This window comes from Gobio gobio (assembly GCF_949357685.1).
Source record: "Gobio gobio genome assembly, chromosome: 18".
Taxonomy (NCBI): Eukaryota; Metazoa; Chordata; class Actinopteri; order Cypriniformes; family Gobionidae; genus Gobio; species Gobio gobio.
In genome coordinates, this window is record NC_137111.1 from 29,110,286 (window position 1) to 29,132,023 (window position 21,738).

Consider the following 21,738-nt stretch of genomic DNA (forward strand, 5'->3'; position numbering starts at 1 on the left):
AAGTCCGTCTTCATCATTATTACCAACTTTGTAACACATGCAAAGTACCATTACAGCGAGATGAACGAGTTACAAGTGTTAATAATAGCATTATTTTTAGATATGTTCCAATCATATGAAAAGCGTCAGTGACGCGCATTGAGTACACAGCGCAAACAAAGACACAACAGCAGTAATCGAATGTAATCCAGTTTATTGTGGGGATAGCTGGCTAGCCTAGCCCGGATACACTTACCCCCTTCTGCTTAATCTCGCGCCGCGTTTGGTGCCTCTGCTGTGGGCCATATGCAGTACTGGGGGTCGGGGATGTTGAAGGCCGACCTGTCAGTGCAGCCCGAGCTTCGGCGTGAGTGAGGTTTATCTCTAAAGATGTTACTCTGCTGATGTTGAGCAGAAACGACTGTATGCACATTGTAGAACAGATAGACGCGACGAGGACGTACAAAAACACTGACTCACAAGATAGAAAACACGAAAACACGCCCATGGACTTTAGTCATTTTAACCTCATAAAATGAAAATTTCATGCCATGGGACCTTTAAAGGAACACACCAACTTTTTGGGACTTTAGCTTATTCACTGTATCCCCCAGAGTTAGATAAGTCCATACATACCATTCTCATCTCCATGCGTGCCATAACTCTGTCTGACGCACTCACCGCTAGCCTAGCTTAGCACAAAGACTGGAGGTAAATGGCTCCAGCTAGCCTACTGCTCAATAAGTGACAAAATAACGCCAACATTTCACTATATACATGTTGTGATGTGTATAGTTACATCGTGTACTAAGGCCGACGGAAAATGAAAAGTTGTGATTTTCTAGACCGATATGACTAGGAACTATGCTATCATTCCTGCGTAATGATCAATTAATTTTACTGCCGTACCATGAGTGCAGCGGCGCAATGATATTATGCAGCACCTGAAAAATAGGCTAACTTCCATCAACATAACCAACGTGTAGCAGATTTCATTGTGATTTATCTTATAATTTGTTTTTTGTGTACATTTTTGACATTTCTGTGTGTTTAAATAGGTTTAAGGTCTGCATTATCTGTCTTAATAAGTAGGGACTTTTATTTTGACGGATGTTGTAGTCTACGGAAAGATAGTGAGAGCTTGCGGTTCATCGGAGTGGTTAGGCAGATTTAAAGTTTGCAGTTTGTTAAGCACCCCCCGAAAAGGAATAAGGTGTGTATGTTCTTGTTTACTGTCATCTGTAATGAGTATTTTTGTGTATTTCGCTGTATGTTAATGATAATGCTATGAAGAGAGAGAGTTTGTGTACGAGGTGTTAATGCGCACTTCTTTGCTTTATTTGTTCAGGTCTTACAGTGATTTTTTGGAGATCAAATGGTTTCAATAAACTCCATGAAACATCAGTTAAGTCTGGCCATCATTCGGACAGGGTCCGCTACACAACGTGACAATCTGCTTGCACAGAGTGCGCTGGGGACTATTGTCAGGTGCTGCATAATATCATTGCGCTGCTGCACTCATGGTACGGCTCAAAGTTCCTTGATCATTACACAGGAATGAGAGTATAGTTCATAGCCATATCAGTCTAGAAAATCGCAACTTTTCATGTTCCGTCGGTCTTAGTACACGATGTAACTATACACATCACAACATGTAAATAGGAAAATGTTGGCGTTATTTTGTCACTTATTGAGCAGTAGGCTAGCTGGAGCCATTTACCTCCAGTCTTTGTGCTTAGCTAGGCTAGCGGTGGGTGCGTCAGACAGAGTTATGGCATACACGGAGATGAGAATGGTATGTATGGACTTATCTAACTCTGGGGGATACGGTGAATAAGCTAAAGTCCCAAAAAGTTGTCGTGTTCCTTTAAGTGACAGGACTAATCTGTGTTCCACATGGGCACATAACCAATCTGTGCGAGGCAGAGAATTTTTGCTGGCTTGTAGGGGATCCAATACTTATTTCACTCGATTAAATGCTAATCAATGTATAACCTTTATATGATATGTTTTTTCTGGATTTTTTGGTTGATATTCCAATAAAATAAACCTACCATAAAAATTATAGACCCTTCGATTCTTTGCAAGTGGGCAAACTTACAAAATCAGCAGGGGATCAAATAATAATTTTCCCCACTGTATATCAGTAAACATGGTTTTGATGCGCTAAACCTTTTTTTCGCAAAAAGATCCTTGGATGGAAACCTGGCTTATATTTATATACAAACATATGCATGTACGCTATACAGTAGTGCATGTGTACATGTCTATTGACAAGGAAAAATTATGTTATATATTTTATATATAATTCATACTTTTTTCAGCAAGGATGCATTAAAAAAAGGTAATTTTTACACCATGACTCTTTTTACTGTATTTTTACTCAAATAAATTCAGCCTTGGCGAGCACAAGAGACCTTTCAAAAACATGAATGGAGCTGCTAGTGCTTGTAAGCTGCATTTATGGCTCCATCACAGGCTGCCAGCGTGCGCTGTTCCCTCATAAATGCACGTTTGTCCCGGTGTTCGCTGTGAATGATGTTGAATTTACACTGACTCAACCTCAGCAGTACTTTCACTACATCTCTGTCCCTCGTCTTTCCTTTCATACAACGTCCTGGCACAGATAGGGTGGATTTATGTCCATGTAGGGAGCCGTGGGGCCTAGCGGACATGATAAATGGGCCAGCGTGTAGGCCCGACCAAAGCCTCCGCAGGAACGCTGCGCACAGCCAATGAGTTACAGTTGTGGCTCCTGTCATGGTGTGCGTTAGTACGAGAGACTGCTGACAGCTGTTTAATCACGGACGTTTCCATGTGCTCGCCCGACGACATCAGCACTGAGACCAGCTGTCATGAAGTAGGGGAGAACGCTGCAAAAGCGAGCCCCACCTCCCGCATCTCCAAGCCAGCTCTCCTCCGTGTCCCCACACTTTACCACATTAATTAGAGCTTCCTCATACCTTAATTACACCAAGTTCTATGCTAATGCCGGAGTCCTGTGTGAATTGCTTGCCGTTTCTTGCAGACTCTCTGCCTGATTTGCATTTCACAAAAGGTTTACTTCTATTCCTGGATGAGAGGGAGAGAGAGAGACGCAAATGATTTGTGATGGGGAAGAGGGGTTTTGTGCTAGTAAAGTAAAGCTGTGGTTCACTTTCGTATAACCTTGTGCTTCACTTATGGGTCTTTGTTTTATGTGCTGTCTCAATTATGGCAAGCCTGGGCTGCTTTCCTGAATATCATTTCCTGTTCAGAGTACAAAGCTCTTTCATATGTTCTTTTACAGTGCCAATCTCAATGTTTGTCTGTTTCTCATGTTTTTCATAAAGTGCTGAAAGATATATATATATATATATATTTTTTTTTTCAGAATAGTGCTGCTCAATTTCATCTTAACGTTGACTTTGTGCTCCATTGTTTATCGGACATACTGTAACTAAAGGTCATTGTGGTTTGTTTGTTTGTTTGAAAGGTGAATGTTACATCTTAATATTGAACAGAGAAGAGTGCTTTTTTGTATGATTGCAACCCATTTCAAGCCATTGGGAATTATAATGCAGCCTTTTAACAATGATAAGAAAAAAATATGAAATTTGAAAAAATGAAACATTTCTTTATCTCATTTGTAATGATAATTAACTGAGGGCTCATGGGGACCTTTGCTTCACAGCTTTTAACCTCAGTAATGTGACGTGTCTTCAATAGTTTAAGAAAAGTTCTCTCAACATGTATCAAACTATGCTTAGTTTTCCCAGAGTCTAATAAAAAAAGTTTCAAAATTAATTCAAACATCTCTCGTCAAATTTCTTCAACACCAACTTTACTTTATAACTCTATACTTGTAGATGTCAAAATGCATAACACACACAGTTTCTGCCAATCTCATGTTAATCTTGAGGACCTATAGTGTAGTATTGCATGCTTCATATCTCTGAAGAGTCTTTAGTTTTATCATATTTATAAAAGACAGATACGCTGTACCGATTCTTAACGAAAATAGCCGAACTTGTGAAGGTGTGCAGTGGGCGGAGCTAAAGAATCTCATGCACACACACTCCCTGGATAACTTCCGATTCACTATACATTCGTGTTGTTTACATTATATGCACTTGCGCGCCGATTGCCAACAAAACACAGACATTTGATGCAGTTTCTCTCACCGCCTGCGGTTTCGACTCGTGACCGGGAACAAACAAACACACTCCCGAAAAACAAACTGCATCCACTGTTTCCTTAACGCTGGGTTATTTTGGAAAGCTGAACAAGGTTAACTTTCCCTCACAACCAAAAACACACTTGTTTAGTGACATTGTTTATTTCGTGGTCTAAAAACAAAATGACAGCGCTACCGACGGCTCCAGTAACCCGAACGAAGCTCGTTGTTGATGCTCTTGCTCTAGTTCTGGTTGATGTGCGCACGCGCATATCTGGGAGAAGTGCCCATACAAGGAATTCTGCCCATTATAACTTCATACAGGGCCATACTCGAAAAAAAACTTTCCAAAACTTGTTCGAATCCTGAAGGAGTGTATTTGGCACAGAAATACACCGTCATACGTCCAACTCATTATTTGAAATTTAAGCCACGTTTAGCATGAGAATCCAACTCTTTAACAGTGTAAATACTGTTTACACTCTCTAATAAAGTCACCCCCACCCCCCAATAAAGTCATGTATAGTATTGTATTGAACTTTATTAAGTCTCATTGGCTGTGAAAGAGCAACCTGTGAGACACTCGCAAAGAAACATCAACAGATTTTCTTGTTGGAACATCTTGCAGTCACCTTGTTGCTTCTGTGTTGGAGCTTGTCCTTTGCGTTTATCTTTAACCCACAGGACGTGTTCGCTGGTGCCGGTGTTCAGGAACAGGAGAGCAGTAGGGGTGCACAGGGGGAGGGAGACCGAGGTTAGGGCTGGGGGCAGGTGTTGAAATCATCTCGTCTTTCTCTGGGGCACGTTCTGCATGGCTGGTCGCGCATTCATCACCTTCCATAGGTAGCATATTCTTTTAACTCTCTATGTAGGTTGCTTATTTTAATAGACGTCATATGATATCGTCATGGCGGAGGAGTCTGTGAGGAAGACCCCTTTAGCGTAAGTAAAGCTCTGGATAGATTCATGCTTGAGACCTTTGTGCTGTTTAGACAGGGGGATTGCTGAAAGATACGTGTTGTATGTTTCATATCGCTTAAGAAAGGTCTTGATTTTGTTTATTACTCACTGTTTTGTTTGGATTGTCTCTTTTGGAAGGCGTTCATGTAGTCTGCAATCATTCTGTGAGTGAATGCTTGAGATGACCCTACATGGTGGAAAGAACATTAGACTGAAAGAAAGATTGAGAGAGCCGGAGTGTGAAGGAAATGTGAGATTTGGTGGTGAAGTTTTCAATCACTTCATTAGCTTCAGAAAAAACTGCCTACTAGAAACCTTAAATTTGGATTTGGGATTTCGTCAGAACTATATATACAGTATGTTTATTTGGTTCTGTCCTGTGAAATAAAAGTAAATGAAAGGTTGAACTTCCTGTCAGATTGGTCTGTTTTTAACATAACCAGCAAACAAATGTTGCCTTGTGGGACAAATATAAAAGTTTAAGAATTAGTCATCGAAAAAACTTAATTTAAATAAACCATTAATCTGAATAAATAAAATTGGATTTTTTAAATTAGCTAATTTTTTGTTTTGTTTTTTGCTGGTGAAATGTGACAATCGGGGTTATTAGGTTAAGTAAAATTTGCTGATAAAATTTGACCGTTTTTTTTTAGAAATATAAAAAATGTGGGTTTATAAGATAAAAATGTTACATTTGCTGGTAAAATTTTTAAACGGGAAGTTGGTTAGTCCAAATATAAAATTTGTCAATAAAATTTCAGGGCTATGACTTATGAGGTATAAATGTTAAAAATGGGGGGTTATTAAATGTTCAATTATCTGGTAAAATACAGGGAGGGGGTTATTAGCCAAAAAGTTTTTTTGGTTAAAATGTTAAAATTTGAGGGGTATTAGGTAAAACATTTTTTAACTGCGACTAAAAATATTAAAATTCAGGGATTATTGGATTAAAATGTTAACTTTGCTGGTAAAATTAGGAAGCTATTAGGTAAAAGTGTTTAAATTGGCTACTATTGATTTTGAAACTAAATTGTGCTCACAGTCAATCATGTCCTCATGTCCGTGTCCTTCATTTTCTCGATCTCCTCTCCCCTCCCAGTTTGCACCAGCAAGTTGCCAACTACAAGGAGCAGGTGAGGCGGATTGGACCGGAGCCCCCCCAACAGAGGCAGCAGGGCCAACACAAGGATGACGCCCCCACCTGTGGCATCTGCCACAAGACCAAGTTTGCTGATGGCTGTGGAAACCTGTGCTCCTACTGCCAGACTAAGTTCTGTGCCCGGTGCGGGGGAAGGGTCTCTCTGCGTTCCAATAACGTGAGTAACTCCTACATCGTGTGAATGGCTAAACTGTTTTCCTTGCTTCTTCGACCTGCATCTGCAAACGTTAAGCAGAGACAGGGAGAGAAGAGCGCTGGGTGGATGATAGAAAGGTTAATTGGGCATTAGTCAGAGGAAATGACGCTGCCGGTCACCGGGGGGTCGCCGCACACCCACGCTGAGTCTCCACAGGGGCGGCCGTACCACGCAAAGGGAAGCACCTGCAATGGTGGCCCACCTCCTGGAGTGTGATATTTACCTTTGCTTTATATTCTTTCCACTGACTCCAGAGTGCTAATTAGTGTTCACTCGTAACGAATGTAGTGTAGGGAGTCAACAGAAGGATAGTAGGGAGTGAGGTCAGTGAGGTGGAGATGGGGTAAATGTGATTATTAATAACACACTGATTTAGTTATGGATGTATCCACGTGGGCATTTGTGTAAATGTGAAGATTTCTATAGCTACACAATGAAGCCAGGCCATTTCTACCGGAACTTTTGTCCAAAAGTAACTTTTTGCCACACCCATTTTTTTGTATATATATATTTTTTGTATAATTCATTGAGAAGTATTAGTTTTTGTGCCTATGAAAAATTAATTATCTGTATTTTTGCCATGAGTCATTCGAAACTGGATATTTAGTTGTACCTGCTCATTACCCCTATTTTTATATATAAATGACCTTTGCTGTCATCCAAACACTTACTGTAAGTTATTTATGCTAATAATTTCATAACACTATTAAATGTCATCTATGGCAAATTTCAAAATTACTGTCCATTTTTAAATTGCACATAATGTTGTGATAAATCAGTTGGAACAATAAAATGTAATTTTAGTGTTATTTACAATTAGTTCAGTGTTTATTTTAATTTAAATAGACAAAGTATGGAATTATTATGTATCTGACTTTTATTGGTTATCACCTTAAATACTATCTACTTTTTGAAATCATACATTTTTATATCATTTCTTTTTTTAAGTACATTTTCCACTGAAAAAATGTCACAATTTGATGTCAGCTAGGGTCTGATTGTCGCTCTTGTATTGAGATGTAACCTCAGTATCATTATATTGAGATTCTTAAAGTATATTTGCCAAGGCCAATTTTTATACATTTGGCACTTTAATGTTTTTAATCTATCATTTAGATTTGAGCCCTGTGGATGTGAGAGGTCAAATAGGGCTAGTGTTGATTGTAGAAATTTGTTCAGGTGCTCTTTTCTGTGTCTGAGAAGGTAGCAGAAATCACGTATGTGATGCAATGAAAGTAAAGTCTCCATTGGTATTGGATGGGTGCTGCCCTGAGGATAGTTTAGCTGAAATGAGCACATGTTGTTTCACGGATCCCTTTGGCGCATGCTATTAATGAGAGTGGCAGGCTTGATAATGGAGTCGCTAGATGCCTGTAGGTTAAACATGGAGAGCTACACCTACTCAATCTGGTGGACTGGAAAGAGTAGCTAAAAGCGATGAAGTACACTTAGTAATTCTATTGCCATGAGTATAGCCTGGGTTGGTCCAGAGTAAACAGACTTGAAAAAGTTCAATACACCTTAAAGTGTAACTTTAACCTGCTTTGTATTGTTACAGTATCGGTAGAATATGTAAATGAACAATGCTTACTCATTCTCTGTGCTACCTGGAGAAATTGTTTATTTGTCAGCAAAATGTGTCATCTGGCGGACTTTTGACAACTCCAAGGCTTTTGTGAAAACTACAGATTTTACTTCTGCATTTTTGTATCCTCGCTCATGGTTATTAACAGAACAGTTATTGTAAGGGTAGGTTATCAGTGAAATTCTTATGATACTATGTCTACTCTTTAAACAGCATTATGGTAAAAACGCCAAAAGCTTTCTTACCTGTACACGACAACGTTTTGTTCACTCTGAACAATGAGCAATCTACAAATTCTGTAAAGGAATGACAAAAATCATACAGTGTGTACACTTGCCTTTATTGTGGATTTTTCAGTGTACAGGTGTATGAGGCTATAGTAGCATTTAAGTGTCTGTGATTTTCCTTTTTATGGCGGCTCTGAAGCAGTAGGACCTACTTAGCAGAATGTCATGTTCTCGTTTTCAGTGACCCATGAACTACCTTTATTCCCATTGGGAATTATTCATGGGGACACTTAGAGTAAATATCAGTGGAAAAGTTGCACCTCCAAGGTTTGCCCTGTGGGTGGCAACATACCTACAAATTTACACCACCATAAAGTGCACACTTGCATGATCTCTTAAATATCAGCAAGAAAAAAGTGAATAAATCCAAAATATTTCATGTAAAATATTCCAAGACATTTTTGTTTTGTAGCTGGACAATACAAGAGGTATTTTGATGCTGCTAATGCCAATGTAGATCTGTTGTTTGCTTATCCCACTTTGCATCTAAATGTTTTTTTTTTTTTAGATCTGATTGTCATTTCATACTTTTCTCTCTTGTTCTTTTCCCCCACCGACCATCCTGTTTCTCTCTCACTGTGATGCTCCTGTGATGCTGAAGAAGAAGGAGGACAAAGTGGTTAGCATTTTCTATTCTCTCTCTGTCACTGTGCAGTATGAACACTGATCTTTTCTTTCCTTCAGTCCCCTTATTCACATACAAGCTCCTCGGTGCATTTTCTATGTTCTTTTGAGTTTTACTGTGTTAATTTATTGCACTGTTGTGTTTATCAGCCTTTGGTGATGTGAACTTGATATGAGAACTTTGTTATGGCTTATTTTCATATATGCTACCTGCATAACGTCTCGGTTACGGATGTAACCCTCGTTCCCTGAGGAGGGAACGGAGACGTAACGTTAGTGACTAACGAATGGGGGTTTCGCTTAGAAGCCTATCAACTTCGAGTTTAGAGAAAACGCCCAATGGCGTGCCAATGCCATGGGGCATGCGGAATTTGCATACGTAACTCCGCCTCACCGCGTGAGTATATAAGGAAGTACGTGGCAATATCGCATTATGTTACCTGCTTGAGGAGCCAAGACTGAACTCCTGCGTTCCAGGTAGCACAGCTGATGTGGCAACGGGACGTTACGTCTCCGTTCCCTCCTCAGGGAACGAGGGTTACATCCGTAACCGAGACGTTCCCTTTCGTTCAGTCACTACGACGTAACGTTAGTGACTAACGAATGGGGGTCCCAATATAATCCCGCCACTCAGCTGTCTTCCAGTGCCCTGCGTAAGTGTGAGTACCCTGTCGTTAGACTAGTACGGACGAAGGACTCCCAGTTATCACAGGATTACCAAGGTACACTGGGAAGCATATCCCAGTGAGGGAATGCCAAGGGTGCCTACCCGTGGGGAGGACTTAAGAGACATATATGAGCCGGCTAGGGGCTGCATATGGAGATCTCTAGGGTACCAGCCGAAGGTGGATTTTTAACCCTAGGGTTGGCGGGGACACGCCAAGGGAAGAAACCTGCTCACTGCGGAGACTTACGGTGAAATACTCGTGTGGGGGTCGCCGGAGGGGAACCATGCACACGGGGCACCTGGCCGGAGACGAGGGTCTGGGCTCGCTAGAGGGCAGACACACAGGTATCGGTGTAAGCAGTGCTGGAGGAGCTCAGGGCTCTTGGGGGAGCTCACCTGAGGAAATATCGCACGTATCCAGTCCGTGGAGTGGAGTGGCGAGCAAGCGAAGACACCCGAATGAGTTGGGTGTCGCCCAGCCTGCAGCTCTGCAGATGTCTGTCAGCGAGGCGCCATGCGCTAGAGCCCAAGAGGAGGCCACACTCCGAGTGGAGTGTGCCCTCACACCAAGGGGACATGGTCGACCTTGCTGCTGGTAAGCCAAAACAATGGTGTCCACTATCCAGTGAGACAACCTTTGCTTTGAGAGAGCACTTCCCTTCCGCTCTCCACCATAACAGACAAAGAGCTGGTCTGAGGTCCTGAACACTGCGTCATGTCTACGTAGGCGCGGAGGGCGCGTACTGGACAGAGCAATGCCAAGGCTGGGTCTGCCTCCTCCAAGGCAGCGCTTGCAGGTTCACTACCTGTCTCTGAAGGGAGTGGTAGGAACCTTGGGCACATATCCAGGCCGGGGTCTCAGGATCACGTGAGAGTTAGCCGGCCCGAATTCCAGGCACGCTTCGTCAACCGAAAAAGCCTGCAGGTCCCGACCCTCTTAAGAGAGGCCAACGCGGTCAGCAGAGCCGTCTTCATCGACAGGAACTTAATATCAACCGACCGCAAAGGCTCAAAGGGAGGCCTCTGCAGAGCACTTAAAACTACTGAGAGATCCCAAGAGGGTACGAGAGGAGAGCGAGGAGGATTCAGTCTCCTCGGCCCCCTCAGGAACCTGATGATCAGGTCGTGCTGACTTACCTTTTTGTTCTCCAAGAGATCGTGGCGGGCAGATATAGCGGCCACATAAACTTTGAGGGTGGAGGGAGACAGCCCACGCTCCAACCCCTCTTGGAGAAACTCAAGCACGGACCCGATCGGGCATTTCCAGGGGTCTTCTGGCGGGAAGAGCACCAGGTGACGAAGAGGTTCCACTTCAACGCATAGGCATGCCGAGTGGACTCTGCCCTAGCGGAAGCGATGGTGGCGACCACCGTAGGTGGCAGGCCACTCAAACCTGCCGCGTCCCGTCTAGGAGCCACACGTGGAGGTTCCAGAGGTCGGGACGCGGGTGCCATAGGGTGCCCCGTCTCTGAGTAAGGAGGTCCGGTCTCAGAGGAATAGGCCAGGGAGGGGCTGTCGCAAGGAGTATGAGTTCGGGGAACCAGGTCCGGCAGTGCCAGTACGGGGCGACCAAAAGGACCTGCTCCTTGTCCTCCCTGATCTTGCACAGGAGTGCTGTGCGAGTAGGCTCACTGGGGGGAACGCATATTTGCGTAGGCCCCGCGGCCAGCTGTGCGCCAGTGCATCCGTGCCGAGGGTGCCCTCGGTCAGGGAAAAGAACAGGCTGCAGTGGGAAGAGTCGTGGGAGGCAAACAGATCTACCTGTGCGTCGCCGAACTGTTCCCAAATCAGTGCCAGACAGCCATGCCCATCTCGGGACTCGATCGCGAAGCCAGTGCTGAAGCGGTCTCATATGAAGCAATCCGAGCGGCGTTACCGCGGCTGCAGATGCCATATGCCCCAGGAGCCTCTGAAATAGTTTCAGTGGAACCGCACTCTTGCTCTCGATTTGACGGAGGCAAGCCAGCAGAGACTGCGCGCGCTCGCTCGTAAGCTGCGCGCACATGGCGACCGAGTCGATCTCCATACCGAGAAAAGAGATCCTCTGCACGGGGCAAAGTTTGCTCTTTTCCCAGTTGACCCGAAGGCCCAGACGGGCTAAGTGGTGGAGAACCAGATCTCTGTGTCCGCAAACCTGCTCCCGAGAGTGGCCCAGTATGAGCCAGTCGTCGAGGTAGTTCAGGATGCGGACCCCGTGCTGCCGAAGGGGCGCAAGGGCTGCCTCAGCAATCTTCGTGAAGACGCGAGGGGACAGAGATAGCCCGAATGGGAGAACCGCGTACTGATATGCCCGCCCCTCGAAAGCAAACCGTAGGAACGGTCTGTGTCGAGGAAGGATGGAGACATGGAAGTAGGCGTCCTTCAGGTCGATCGCTGCAAACCAATCGTGAGGACGAACGCATTCGAAAGGCGTTTCGCAGTCAACATCTTGAACGGAAGCCGGTGAAGGCGGTTCAAGATGCGAAGGTCCAGGATTGGTCGTAACCCACCAGTTTTCTTGGGTACAATGAAGTAGGGGCTGTAGAACCCCGACTTCATTTCGGCCGGAGGGACAGGCTCGATCGCACCCTTCGCCAGTAGGGTGGCAATCTCCGCACGCATGACGGGGGCATGGGCATGGGCATTTTCCCCCGGCCCTCCACCGGGGGAAGGAGAGGCCCTGCTACCATCCCCTGGGAAGAACTGGAACCCATCTCTGAGTTGTCCACCTCCAGCCTGGCGTTTAACCAGTCTGGGGAGCGGACTTGGCGACATCCTCAACCACCTCCACGGCGCGGCCCAGGTGAAGGCTGCTGCTGGGGCCGGGCGGGAAGAGGGAGGGCGCCCTCGGCGGCGAGCGGACCGAGGCGACTGAGCCGGCGGCTATTGGGCGCAGTTCTCAGCCGCGCCGTCGAAGAGGCCAGCCTGGGATATGGGTGAGTTGAGGAGGCGGGCCCGCTCAACGTCCTCCACATCACCAGGTAAGGCCAGGTGTTCTCCCGGACCACAGCTGTGGACATCGCCCGACCCAGGGAGCGTGTGGCCACCTTCACCGCCCGGGGGCGGGGTCAGTTGCGGCACGCAGCTCAATGAAGAGCCCTGGGTCGGCTCCACCCTTGTGCATGTGCAAAGGGGCGGCGGCCTGCCCGCAGCTCTGCGGGACCACGCCACCGAAGTAGACGAGCCCACAGGCTTTGGGAGGGTGCTTAGGACAGCCACACCACGCCACGTCAAAGCCCTCTGTGGACACCGTAGTGCGCAACAGAGAGTTCAACAGTGGGGGGGAGGGGGCCCCAGTGTACCCTAGGCCGCGGCCCCATCAAGGGCAGAGAAGGCGGAGGAGGCCACCAAACGGTCGCGGGAAGCACGGGGACTTCCGGGACCGCGTGATCTCCTCATGCACCCCGGGAGCGAAAGGCATTGGGGGCGGGGCCCAACAGCTGTCGGGTGCCGCCCCCAAAAACCAATCGCGCAACCACGAGCACCCGCGACTGGGCGGAGTTCCACACCAGCGCGAGACTCGCGGCTGCCCGAGATAACATGGTTGTCAACTTTAGGTCAGATCAGGCAGTGCTGACACACCCGGAGGCGGAGCATAACCTAATCGTCATCCCCAAAGGACTCCAGCCCACCTTGGGATGCGGCGATCGACATCTCACTGCTATCCGGAGCGTGAACTGAATGAACGGGGCGTCAGAGACGGGCCGTAGATTCAATCCAACACTCGCGGGAGCGATGTATAAGAGGGGGGCGTGGCCCGAGGAATGAACGTCGGGGTTCTTAATACCACAGCACCGCCCTCAGGTCACCCTGGCCACCAGCCAAAGTACCATCTCACTCGGGGACGGTAGATTGGGGTGTGGCAGAGGGGACTCTCTCTCCTCAAGGAGATCACTGAGTCTCGACCGCGACATCGCGATGGTCACGCCCCCGCAATGGAAACGTGACACATCCGCAAACACTGCCCGAACGTGCTGAAGCCCAAACACGCTCAAGCAGTGAATGCGTCCATAGACAGCAGCGGAAAATCGATCGCACCCGGAAGTGCACGGGCGAGCCGTCTTGAAAAAGACGTGCCACGCGCAAGCTCTTTTTGTGAGAGGAAAGCCTCGCAGTCGATGCTGAAGTGCCCAGGGAAACACACACCTGCTGTCAAACGGACCACTGCGCAGATCAGCAGGCAGGAAGTATGCGATCACTGGAACGCGCCGTCACACCAACACCGACTGGAAAGCTGTTCGTCTCGAAGAAGCTGACAGAGTCTCAGAAGGCTGTAGGAGTGAAGAGGTAGGTTCTCTTGGCTCCGAAAGCAGAACATAATGCGATATTGCCACGTACTTCCTTATATACTCACGCGGTGAGGCGGAGTTACGTATGCAAATTCCGCATGCCCCATGGCATTGGCACGCCATTGGGCGTTTTCTCTAAACTCGAAGTTGATAGGCTTCTAAGCGAAACCCCCATTCGTTAGTCACTAACGTTACGTCGTAGTGACTGAACGAAAGGGAACCAGATTTACAAAAGTTGTATGTGTATGTAAGCATGTGCAAACTTGATATTGGTCAAAAAATGCTGGAACTAATCTGCTTTTAGTATTCTCATGAGGATTGTGTTTGTAGATGTTTGTTTTGTCAGATTTTATGAGTTTCCTTTAATAATTATGTAATTTGGGTGACGCATCTGTACACCTAAAATACAGGGTGATGTCACTGCAAATAGATTAATTAGCAATCGATTTATCAAACCTGAAAGTCGTTTTAGACATAGCATGGGTGGTGCTTAGAGCCCTGCATTTCTGCACGAACCCTGCCTAGGGCAGGGCTTCCGGCCAATTTTCACGTCATACCTCAAACTCGGGCCAGGCTTCGGGCCTTTTTTAGGCTTCTCCTTTGTTTTATATTTAAGACATTCATTAATTAAAAGAAACAATGAAATGTGCTGCGCTGGTGGAAACAACATGAGACCATGATGCCGCGACTATCAAGACTGGCTCGCACAGTGTTTGGAGTAAGGCGCTATGCAACACGCATCGCCGCAAATGAGTAAAGCAAGTCAACACGCAAACTGCCCCAAGTAAAACTGAAGTCTTAGATGCTCAAAAACACAATCATCTTCATTAAAACTAATGAGACTAAATGCTCTTACCAGTGCATAGGTTGCTCGTTCTCATATTGCGGTCTTTGATCTTGAAATGAGCTGATGAATAAAATGCAGCTCATATCTGTTGCTTTCATTGACGTGAACTCTGTTAAATGTGCATATAGTGCGGGAATTGAAGATTGGATTTATATTCATTTTGCAGAGAGGTGTAAGGTAGACAACCTGTATTTTTTTTTTAGTGGTGGGCATAGATACTTTTTTTTTATCTAGATTAATCTCACTGTAATCTTGGAATTAATCTAGATTAATCTAGATTAAAACGGCTCATTTGAATTCTGCCGAAGGCATTCAGAATATGTGTGCTTGTAACTGATCGTTTGTCTTTTTGTAGTTTGAATAATAAATAACTTCTGTCCCTTTAAGACCTGACGCACGCATGGATCCCACTGTTCCTGTGAGCTGGTTACGACTGTGTTTACGTTAAAACTCACCAAGATGGGCATTGAGACAGTTTTGAGTGTATTTGACCATTAATAAGCTGGAAAAAGGAGCTCATTTTTGCACTTGTATGTCAGAGGCGGCTTTATGTGTGTGTGCGCTTCAGATGCGAGTGCGTGTCAACTTGCTGTCGGTCGGAGAGGAGAGGAGAGCGCAGCTGATATCGATACTGTAGAAAACGAGTATCGTATCGTTTCAGATATTTCAGTATCGATACATATCGAAATATTGATATTTTTGACAACACTAGTAGGCATGCACAGGTTCGAAGACTCGTTCTCTCGCCCCCTACAGTGCAATTAAGCTAGGAATACATCCGCGCTAAACTATCAAGGTGAAAGTCATCATAGCTTGTGTAGTATAGACCCAGCTCCCAACCCAACTTGTGAGAATAGATTAACGGCGATATTTTTTTTATCGCCCGATAAGAGTCAATGCCGATAACGGCCCACCACTAGTTTTTTTTTGTTTAGATTGTGTAGCCCGTTTTGTTTGCGAGCAGCTTTAGCCTGCCTCAGCTTGTCAAAAATGCCTTTTTACTGTGGTGGTGGTGATAGTAGGCTAAACGTTTAAACTAACATTGTGATACTTGAAGTGTTTTATATATATGGATTTTATTATAAGCAAGACAAGTCAAGTTTTGATTTGAGAGGCTAAATTGATTAACTCACTGTCGGCCGCTGGCCGCTTGGTCGTCACTTTAAAAAAACTAAAACTTTAATTTAACAAACAAAAAAAATGCTTCAAACATTTTTCTAAATTAACTTAATAAAGAAACGAAACGAAACTAAATATAACTACTTTGATATTAAAAACAAAACTGAACTATTTTAATGGCTGCAACAATGTGTAATAGGGAGGATAACATTTAAAAGAAAAAACACGGGCTCCAGTCGGACTCGGGCTGAGAATTTTGATAAGCTGTCGAACATGGGCCGGCCTAGGGCCTCAGCGTCTCAGGCCAGGGCCGGGCTAGAGCCTAGAATATAGGCCCGTGCAGGACTCCACGTGCCATTGTGGCAATATGGAGACTATGACAATGAGTAAAATGTGGATATACTTCATAATCTGGTTGAGAATTTATTTCTTTTGGCAAGATACTGGTAAGACGTGTGTGTGTGTGTGTGTGTGTGTGTGTACCAAGTATTCCCTATGTTATGGGGACCAAATATCCCCACAAGGATAGTAATACCAGTAAATGTTCGACATTTTTTTTGGTCCCCATGAGGAAAACAGCTTATAAATCATACTAAATGAAGTGTTTTGAAAATTTAAAAAGCAGAATGTTTTTTGTGATGGTAGGTTTTGGGTTAGGGGATATAATATACAGTTTGTGCTGTATAAAAATCCTGTGTGTGTGTGTGCGTCTTTCTGTATTTAACAATATGATTAAAATATGTTTTTTTAATAATTTTTTATACTGTTTAGGGTCAATCAGAAATTAATACTTTTATTAAGCAAAGACAAATTAAATGAATCTAAAGTAAAGACATTTATTATGTTACAAAAGAATCAAAAGCACTGTATAAAATTAATACAATTATGGAAATATTATCTGTTTTCCAAGTTATATATACAATAGATATATATTTATATATTTTGGGAAACAAATAATATTTCCACAATATTACAGTTTTCACTTGATTTTTGCCTTGGTGAGCTTGGTGACGCCTTAAAAAACAATACAAATCTTACTGATCAAAAATGCTAGGGCCTGAGAGTGTGTCCTGCTTGGCCTGCTGTACTAAAATGTTCATGTACTGTGCCTTCTCCCATAGAGCTGCATTTGTTAATCAGAACAGTGCCATACACTTCAGTGCTGCAAAAAGATCCCTGTAAATTCAATCCAGAGCTCATTATCCCAATGATTATCAGGCCTCTTGGTAATATCTGTTTCTTCTTCTTTAGCCAAGCGTTTCTTTCTGAGTGCTGCAGTTTTTGAAGTCAGATTCTTTTCCCTAGGCGGTACACTCGCCTCTCTGTCTCTTGTTCTCTCCTTCTTTCTTTCATTTCCAAGGATCCATTTTAGACTATGGTCAGCTGGGCTGGGCTTTGGCACTGTGTTTTTTTAACACCACAACTTCAGTGCTACTGGAAAACACCAGCAATGTGTCATTCCACTGCCCACCTCCTCAAAGCGACACCATGAAATGATTAGTATTGATCTTTCTGCTCTACCTTTGCATCTGGTTTGTGGATGCCTCATTGACAGGGATATTTGACCCATGTCTTTCGGTGACAACCACTGTTGTTTTAGTATATCACTGAGATACTATTATGTTTTTATTAATATTTTGTTTTCATTTTAATTTTAGTTAAAGTTTAGTAATTTTGTTGTGTAGTTTTGTAATGTTTTTGTACACTGTAACATATATTTTTACGTTACTTTACGTGTTGATATATATACACGAGTCAAAATCAGCTTAGGTGTAATTAAATGTAACAAATCATGTAAAAATGTATAATCTTGTATCTTATTTATATCTTATTTCTTTGGAAAATTGATAATTGCCTTAATCATTTTAAACAACTGAGAAGATAGTATTCAAACTACATTTTATAAAAATCACCTGTCAAGGTTATATTTCATCAACTTACGAGTCAAATTACAAACTACAGGGACTCATGAAAAAAGATCAGTCAAGAATAGAAAATTATAGAAAATATTCAAATCAGGAATATCAGAATGTGTAGTTTGTGCATAAAATGTATCCGTCAAAACCAACATGTTGAACGATTTTAAATTGGTAACCCGGCCCTTTTTCAATTGGATTGGTTTATTCTCTTTTGCATGTAGTGTGAAGTATTTAGCTCTGTTTCCTGATCATTCCTATTTAATTTCAGCATGTGAAGAGCAAATGTATACTTGCGTGCGTTATTACTTACGTTATTGTCTTTGATAGACAGCATATTGAAGCTGCTCAGGTTGCCCTCTTTTCAGAAAGCGATGCAGTAGTCAAAACGTCTGGTAGCACTTGCTGGACCTCTGCTTCTCGTAAATACTACCCGCGTATTGTGCACGTTTTTTTTGACAGACATGTTGTGATATTCAAATTGAATATCATCATATTGATTATGATTGATGGCCATGAGTGTGTCAAGTTTTTAGTTCTAATATTCCAACTGACAGCCCTCCTAAGTTTTTGACAGAAGTGATAATGTGTGTGAGGAGTGAACTATGTTTGAGACACTGGAGATGTTCAAATGCTTTTTGCATAGTTCATTATAATTATTTTATGGAATTAAGTTTATTTCGTGGCTTAAATAAATTACATTACTCAGAGACTGACATGTTGCAAATTTGTTAACTTTTTTAAAAAAAATCAAGTTATTTATTTACCAGGAAATTAGTGGTTTTGATGCACAAAATTGTTTTTATTGTTTCTTATAACAAAAATATTTAGTTTAAACCCATGAAAATGCAGATCATTTTGTAAATAATAGAGAAAAATCAGTTTTTAAAACTCTTACTTTTTAAAAATTGTAAATTTTTCATTCTTTGTTCATTCTTTTCATTTTAGTTTCAGTTAACTACAATAACCCTGGTGAGAACAACTGTCTTTTTAAACTGCCTTTTGTCAGGCTTCCAGCAGGACTTTATGTAGTGAAAATACGAGACACAGGTCCAGCTAGTGGGGATTTGGGTTTGAGGTCTACAGGGACGAGTAATGTGACAATGAAATGCACACAAACGATGCCCAAACTGGCTGGCGGTACTATGGGAGGCGATGTGTTAGACGTCATCAATCTGCTTAATTCAGAGAAGGTCTGATGTTTGGAGAGGAAGTAGAGCTAAACTTATCACTGCATCGATCCGCAGATGGCTTGTCAAGCGCGAGATGTATGTGACGAAAGAGTGAAAGTTGGTTTTGTAACATCAGCAGGGAGATGAAATAGATTATTTACACTATTGATCCGGTATTTAACAATCAGAATGGTCTTTGTACGAGGGATGGGTGAAGAAGTGTTTTGCAAGAGGGCCGGTGGGTGAGCGTCTCCAGGCGCTGATGTACTGGCTCATTAGATGGAATGGACAGTAATGTCTTTTGTGGCAGTCTTTCATCCTTATCCGGGATTTATAACATGCTGAATTATGGGTCTAGCTCTGCCTGTTGCCGCCCCAATTCATCAAGCTGTCGGAGGTGGAAGCGTGAACCGCGTTCTCCCTTTTCCTCCACTCACAGAACTCAAGCACTCCATTTATTCACCCCGTTTGCGTGGACCTGACACCAACGGATGACCCTGCCTGTTTGCATCTCGCCGAGTGATGGAAATGAAATGATATTAACAAGATGGAGGAAGAGGCGGAGTCTGGTGATGAATGGCAGGCTTTCAGTTGCTAGTCAAACACAGCCAGTCGGAGTGAGATGATGGCTCGGTGGAAAATTGTTAAGATGTTCAGCAGTTGTTTAGCGTTTACATGATGTAAAGGAAATTCAATCTTCTCAGTTGGTTCCCAACACAGTACCAAAATGCTGAAAAAACTGATGTTAAAATAATAGATTTTTTTTTCATCTCTATTGATGACCTTTGATGTTAACAACAAAAAACATTTAGGATTCTTTTTTTAAAGAAGTGTTTTATATACACCAAATATGCATTTATTTGATCATATATAGCAGCAATATTTTGAAATATTATTACATTTTAAATATATTATATTAAATATAATTAAAATACAACTTAATCCTGTGATGCAAAGTTGAATTTTTCTTCAGTGTATTACAGTGTTTTTTTTTAATTGAAATTTTATAGAACGTACAAAAGAACAGCATTTATTAAGTAATTTTTTGTAACAATGTAAACATTTTTAATGTTACTTTTGATCCATTTAATGCATCCTTGCTGAATAAAAATATCTATTTAAATAAGAATCATGAAACACGGGACGTGATGTTTAACTGTCCATTGTGCCAATGGATGGTATGCACATAAGGTTTGCCTTGATGTTAACCCATTTGTGCCCAAATTTTTCTGAATGGTTTCATGCATATAGTCATGTTAATAGTGTCCTATGTGAACATGTTCTGCATGTATTTTCCCCAGGTTTTAGTTTTTTTTCTTGAAAATCGTATTTGAATGTGCGGCAACTATAGTTGCCGGTGGGCAAATATGTTGTATGCACCCCATCAATGTCAAATTTGACTAGGATCAGAACATTTGGCATCTAACTCAAAATAACTGCTTTCAACAGATCAATCTTTATTCACAAACAAATTTATTGTGTATAAAAGTCGAAGAACATTCGATGCAAACTCAAAAAACCTGCATCTATCTTATAATCTGTTGAATATGAAAATACAACAAACAACAAATACATTTGTCTTAAAGTGGTGGAACATAGTGCAGAACAAAGTGCAGCCATTAAGTTGCCCTAACAGGGCATTGGGTATCAAAAAGTTAAATGAAAATAAATTATTATAATGACGAAAAAATTACATCTATATAACAAAATTAAATGAATAAAAAATAGTCTCATAGTATTCAATGGCTGACCGTAGTAGGTGATTTCATTTAATAATGTAAATGTAAACTCTTTACTTGTCTGAATTTCCACATTATAATGGAATCATAAGCTACTAGTCATAAAAAGAATTAGGGTCCTTGAACGATTAGAATGAAACGCATCCATTCCAAACTGGATGAAGGGTCCTCAAGATTTTGGCCCTTACAAGACATAATATCATAAAATATTATATTTTCCCTATCGAATTAAGGTCTACTGTACAGTAGAGGTGTCAGTTAAGGGTTAAGTTATGTTTTAGTTGGGATATTATGAAAGCAAAAAGCACTAAACAAGACCAAAATTCTTGATTTATTAACCTGTTAACACAGTACACCCCATTTCCCCATTATATGTACTTACAAGTCATTTGCCCACCGGCAACTATAGTTGCCACTTTGACTTTTGACTAATTGTACAAAAATCTATAGATCTCTTGTAAGAATTGTTTTGTTTGGATGATTCTAGAGACCTTCACGATTATGTATATGTGTATATATATATATATATATATATATATATATATATATATATATATATATATATATATATATATATATATATATATATATATATATATATATATATATATATATATATATATATATATATATATATATATATATATACTGTGTATATATATATATATATATATATATATATATATATATATATATATATATATATATATATATATATATATATATCAACAAAAATACTTATTAGTAACATGAAAATAACCTTGCCTTCGTTATGCTTCCTGGAAGTAGGGGTAGGAAGTTGGCTCTGGCAGGCTCATGTGACAGGAAGGGAGTTAATACCTTTTTTTTCTCTTGAAATCCTTTATTTGGTTGTTTTTGTGCATGTCATTGAGATATAAAACATGGATACTATCTAGAAAAATACTTACAAAAGGAAAATGGCAACTATACAATGCGGCAACTATAGTTGCCAGTGGGCTTAAGAGTGGCGTTAGAGCTGTATCTCAAACGTGGGAAAGATGTACATTTCAGGACACATCATCAGTAGTGTACCTTTAAATCAG

At 42.2% G+C, this 21,738-nt stretch overlaps 1 protein-coding gene across 1 annotated transcript in view; it reads left to right on the forward strand.

The window, feature by feature from the left end:
- Positions 1–21,738, forward strand: part of rims1a (regulating synaptic membrane exocytosis 1a) — a gene marked incomplete at its 5' end in the record, with an annotated part of 104,481 nt that overhangs the window by 24,322 nt on the left and 58,421 nt on the right. Inside the window, 1 exon segment of the mRNA XM_079841970.1 lies at positions 6,195–6,426. Within this exon segment, the coding sequence (XP_079698096.1) occupies positions 6,195–6,426 (232 nt within the window).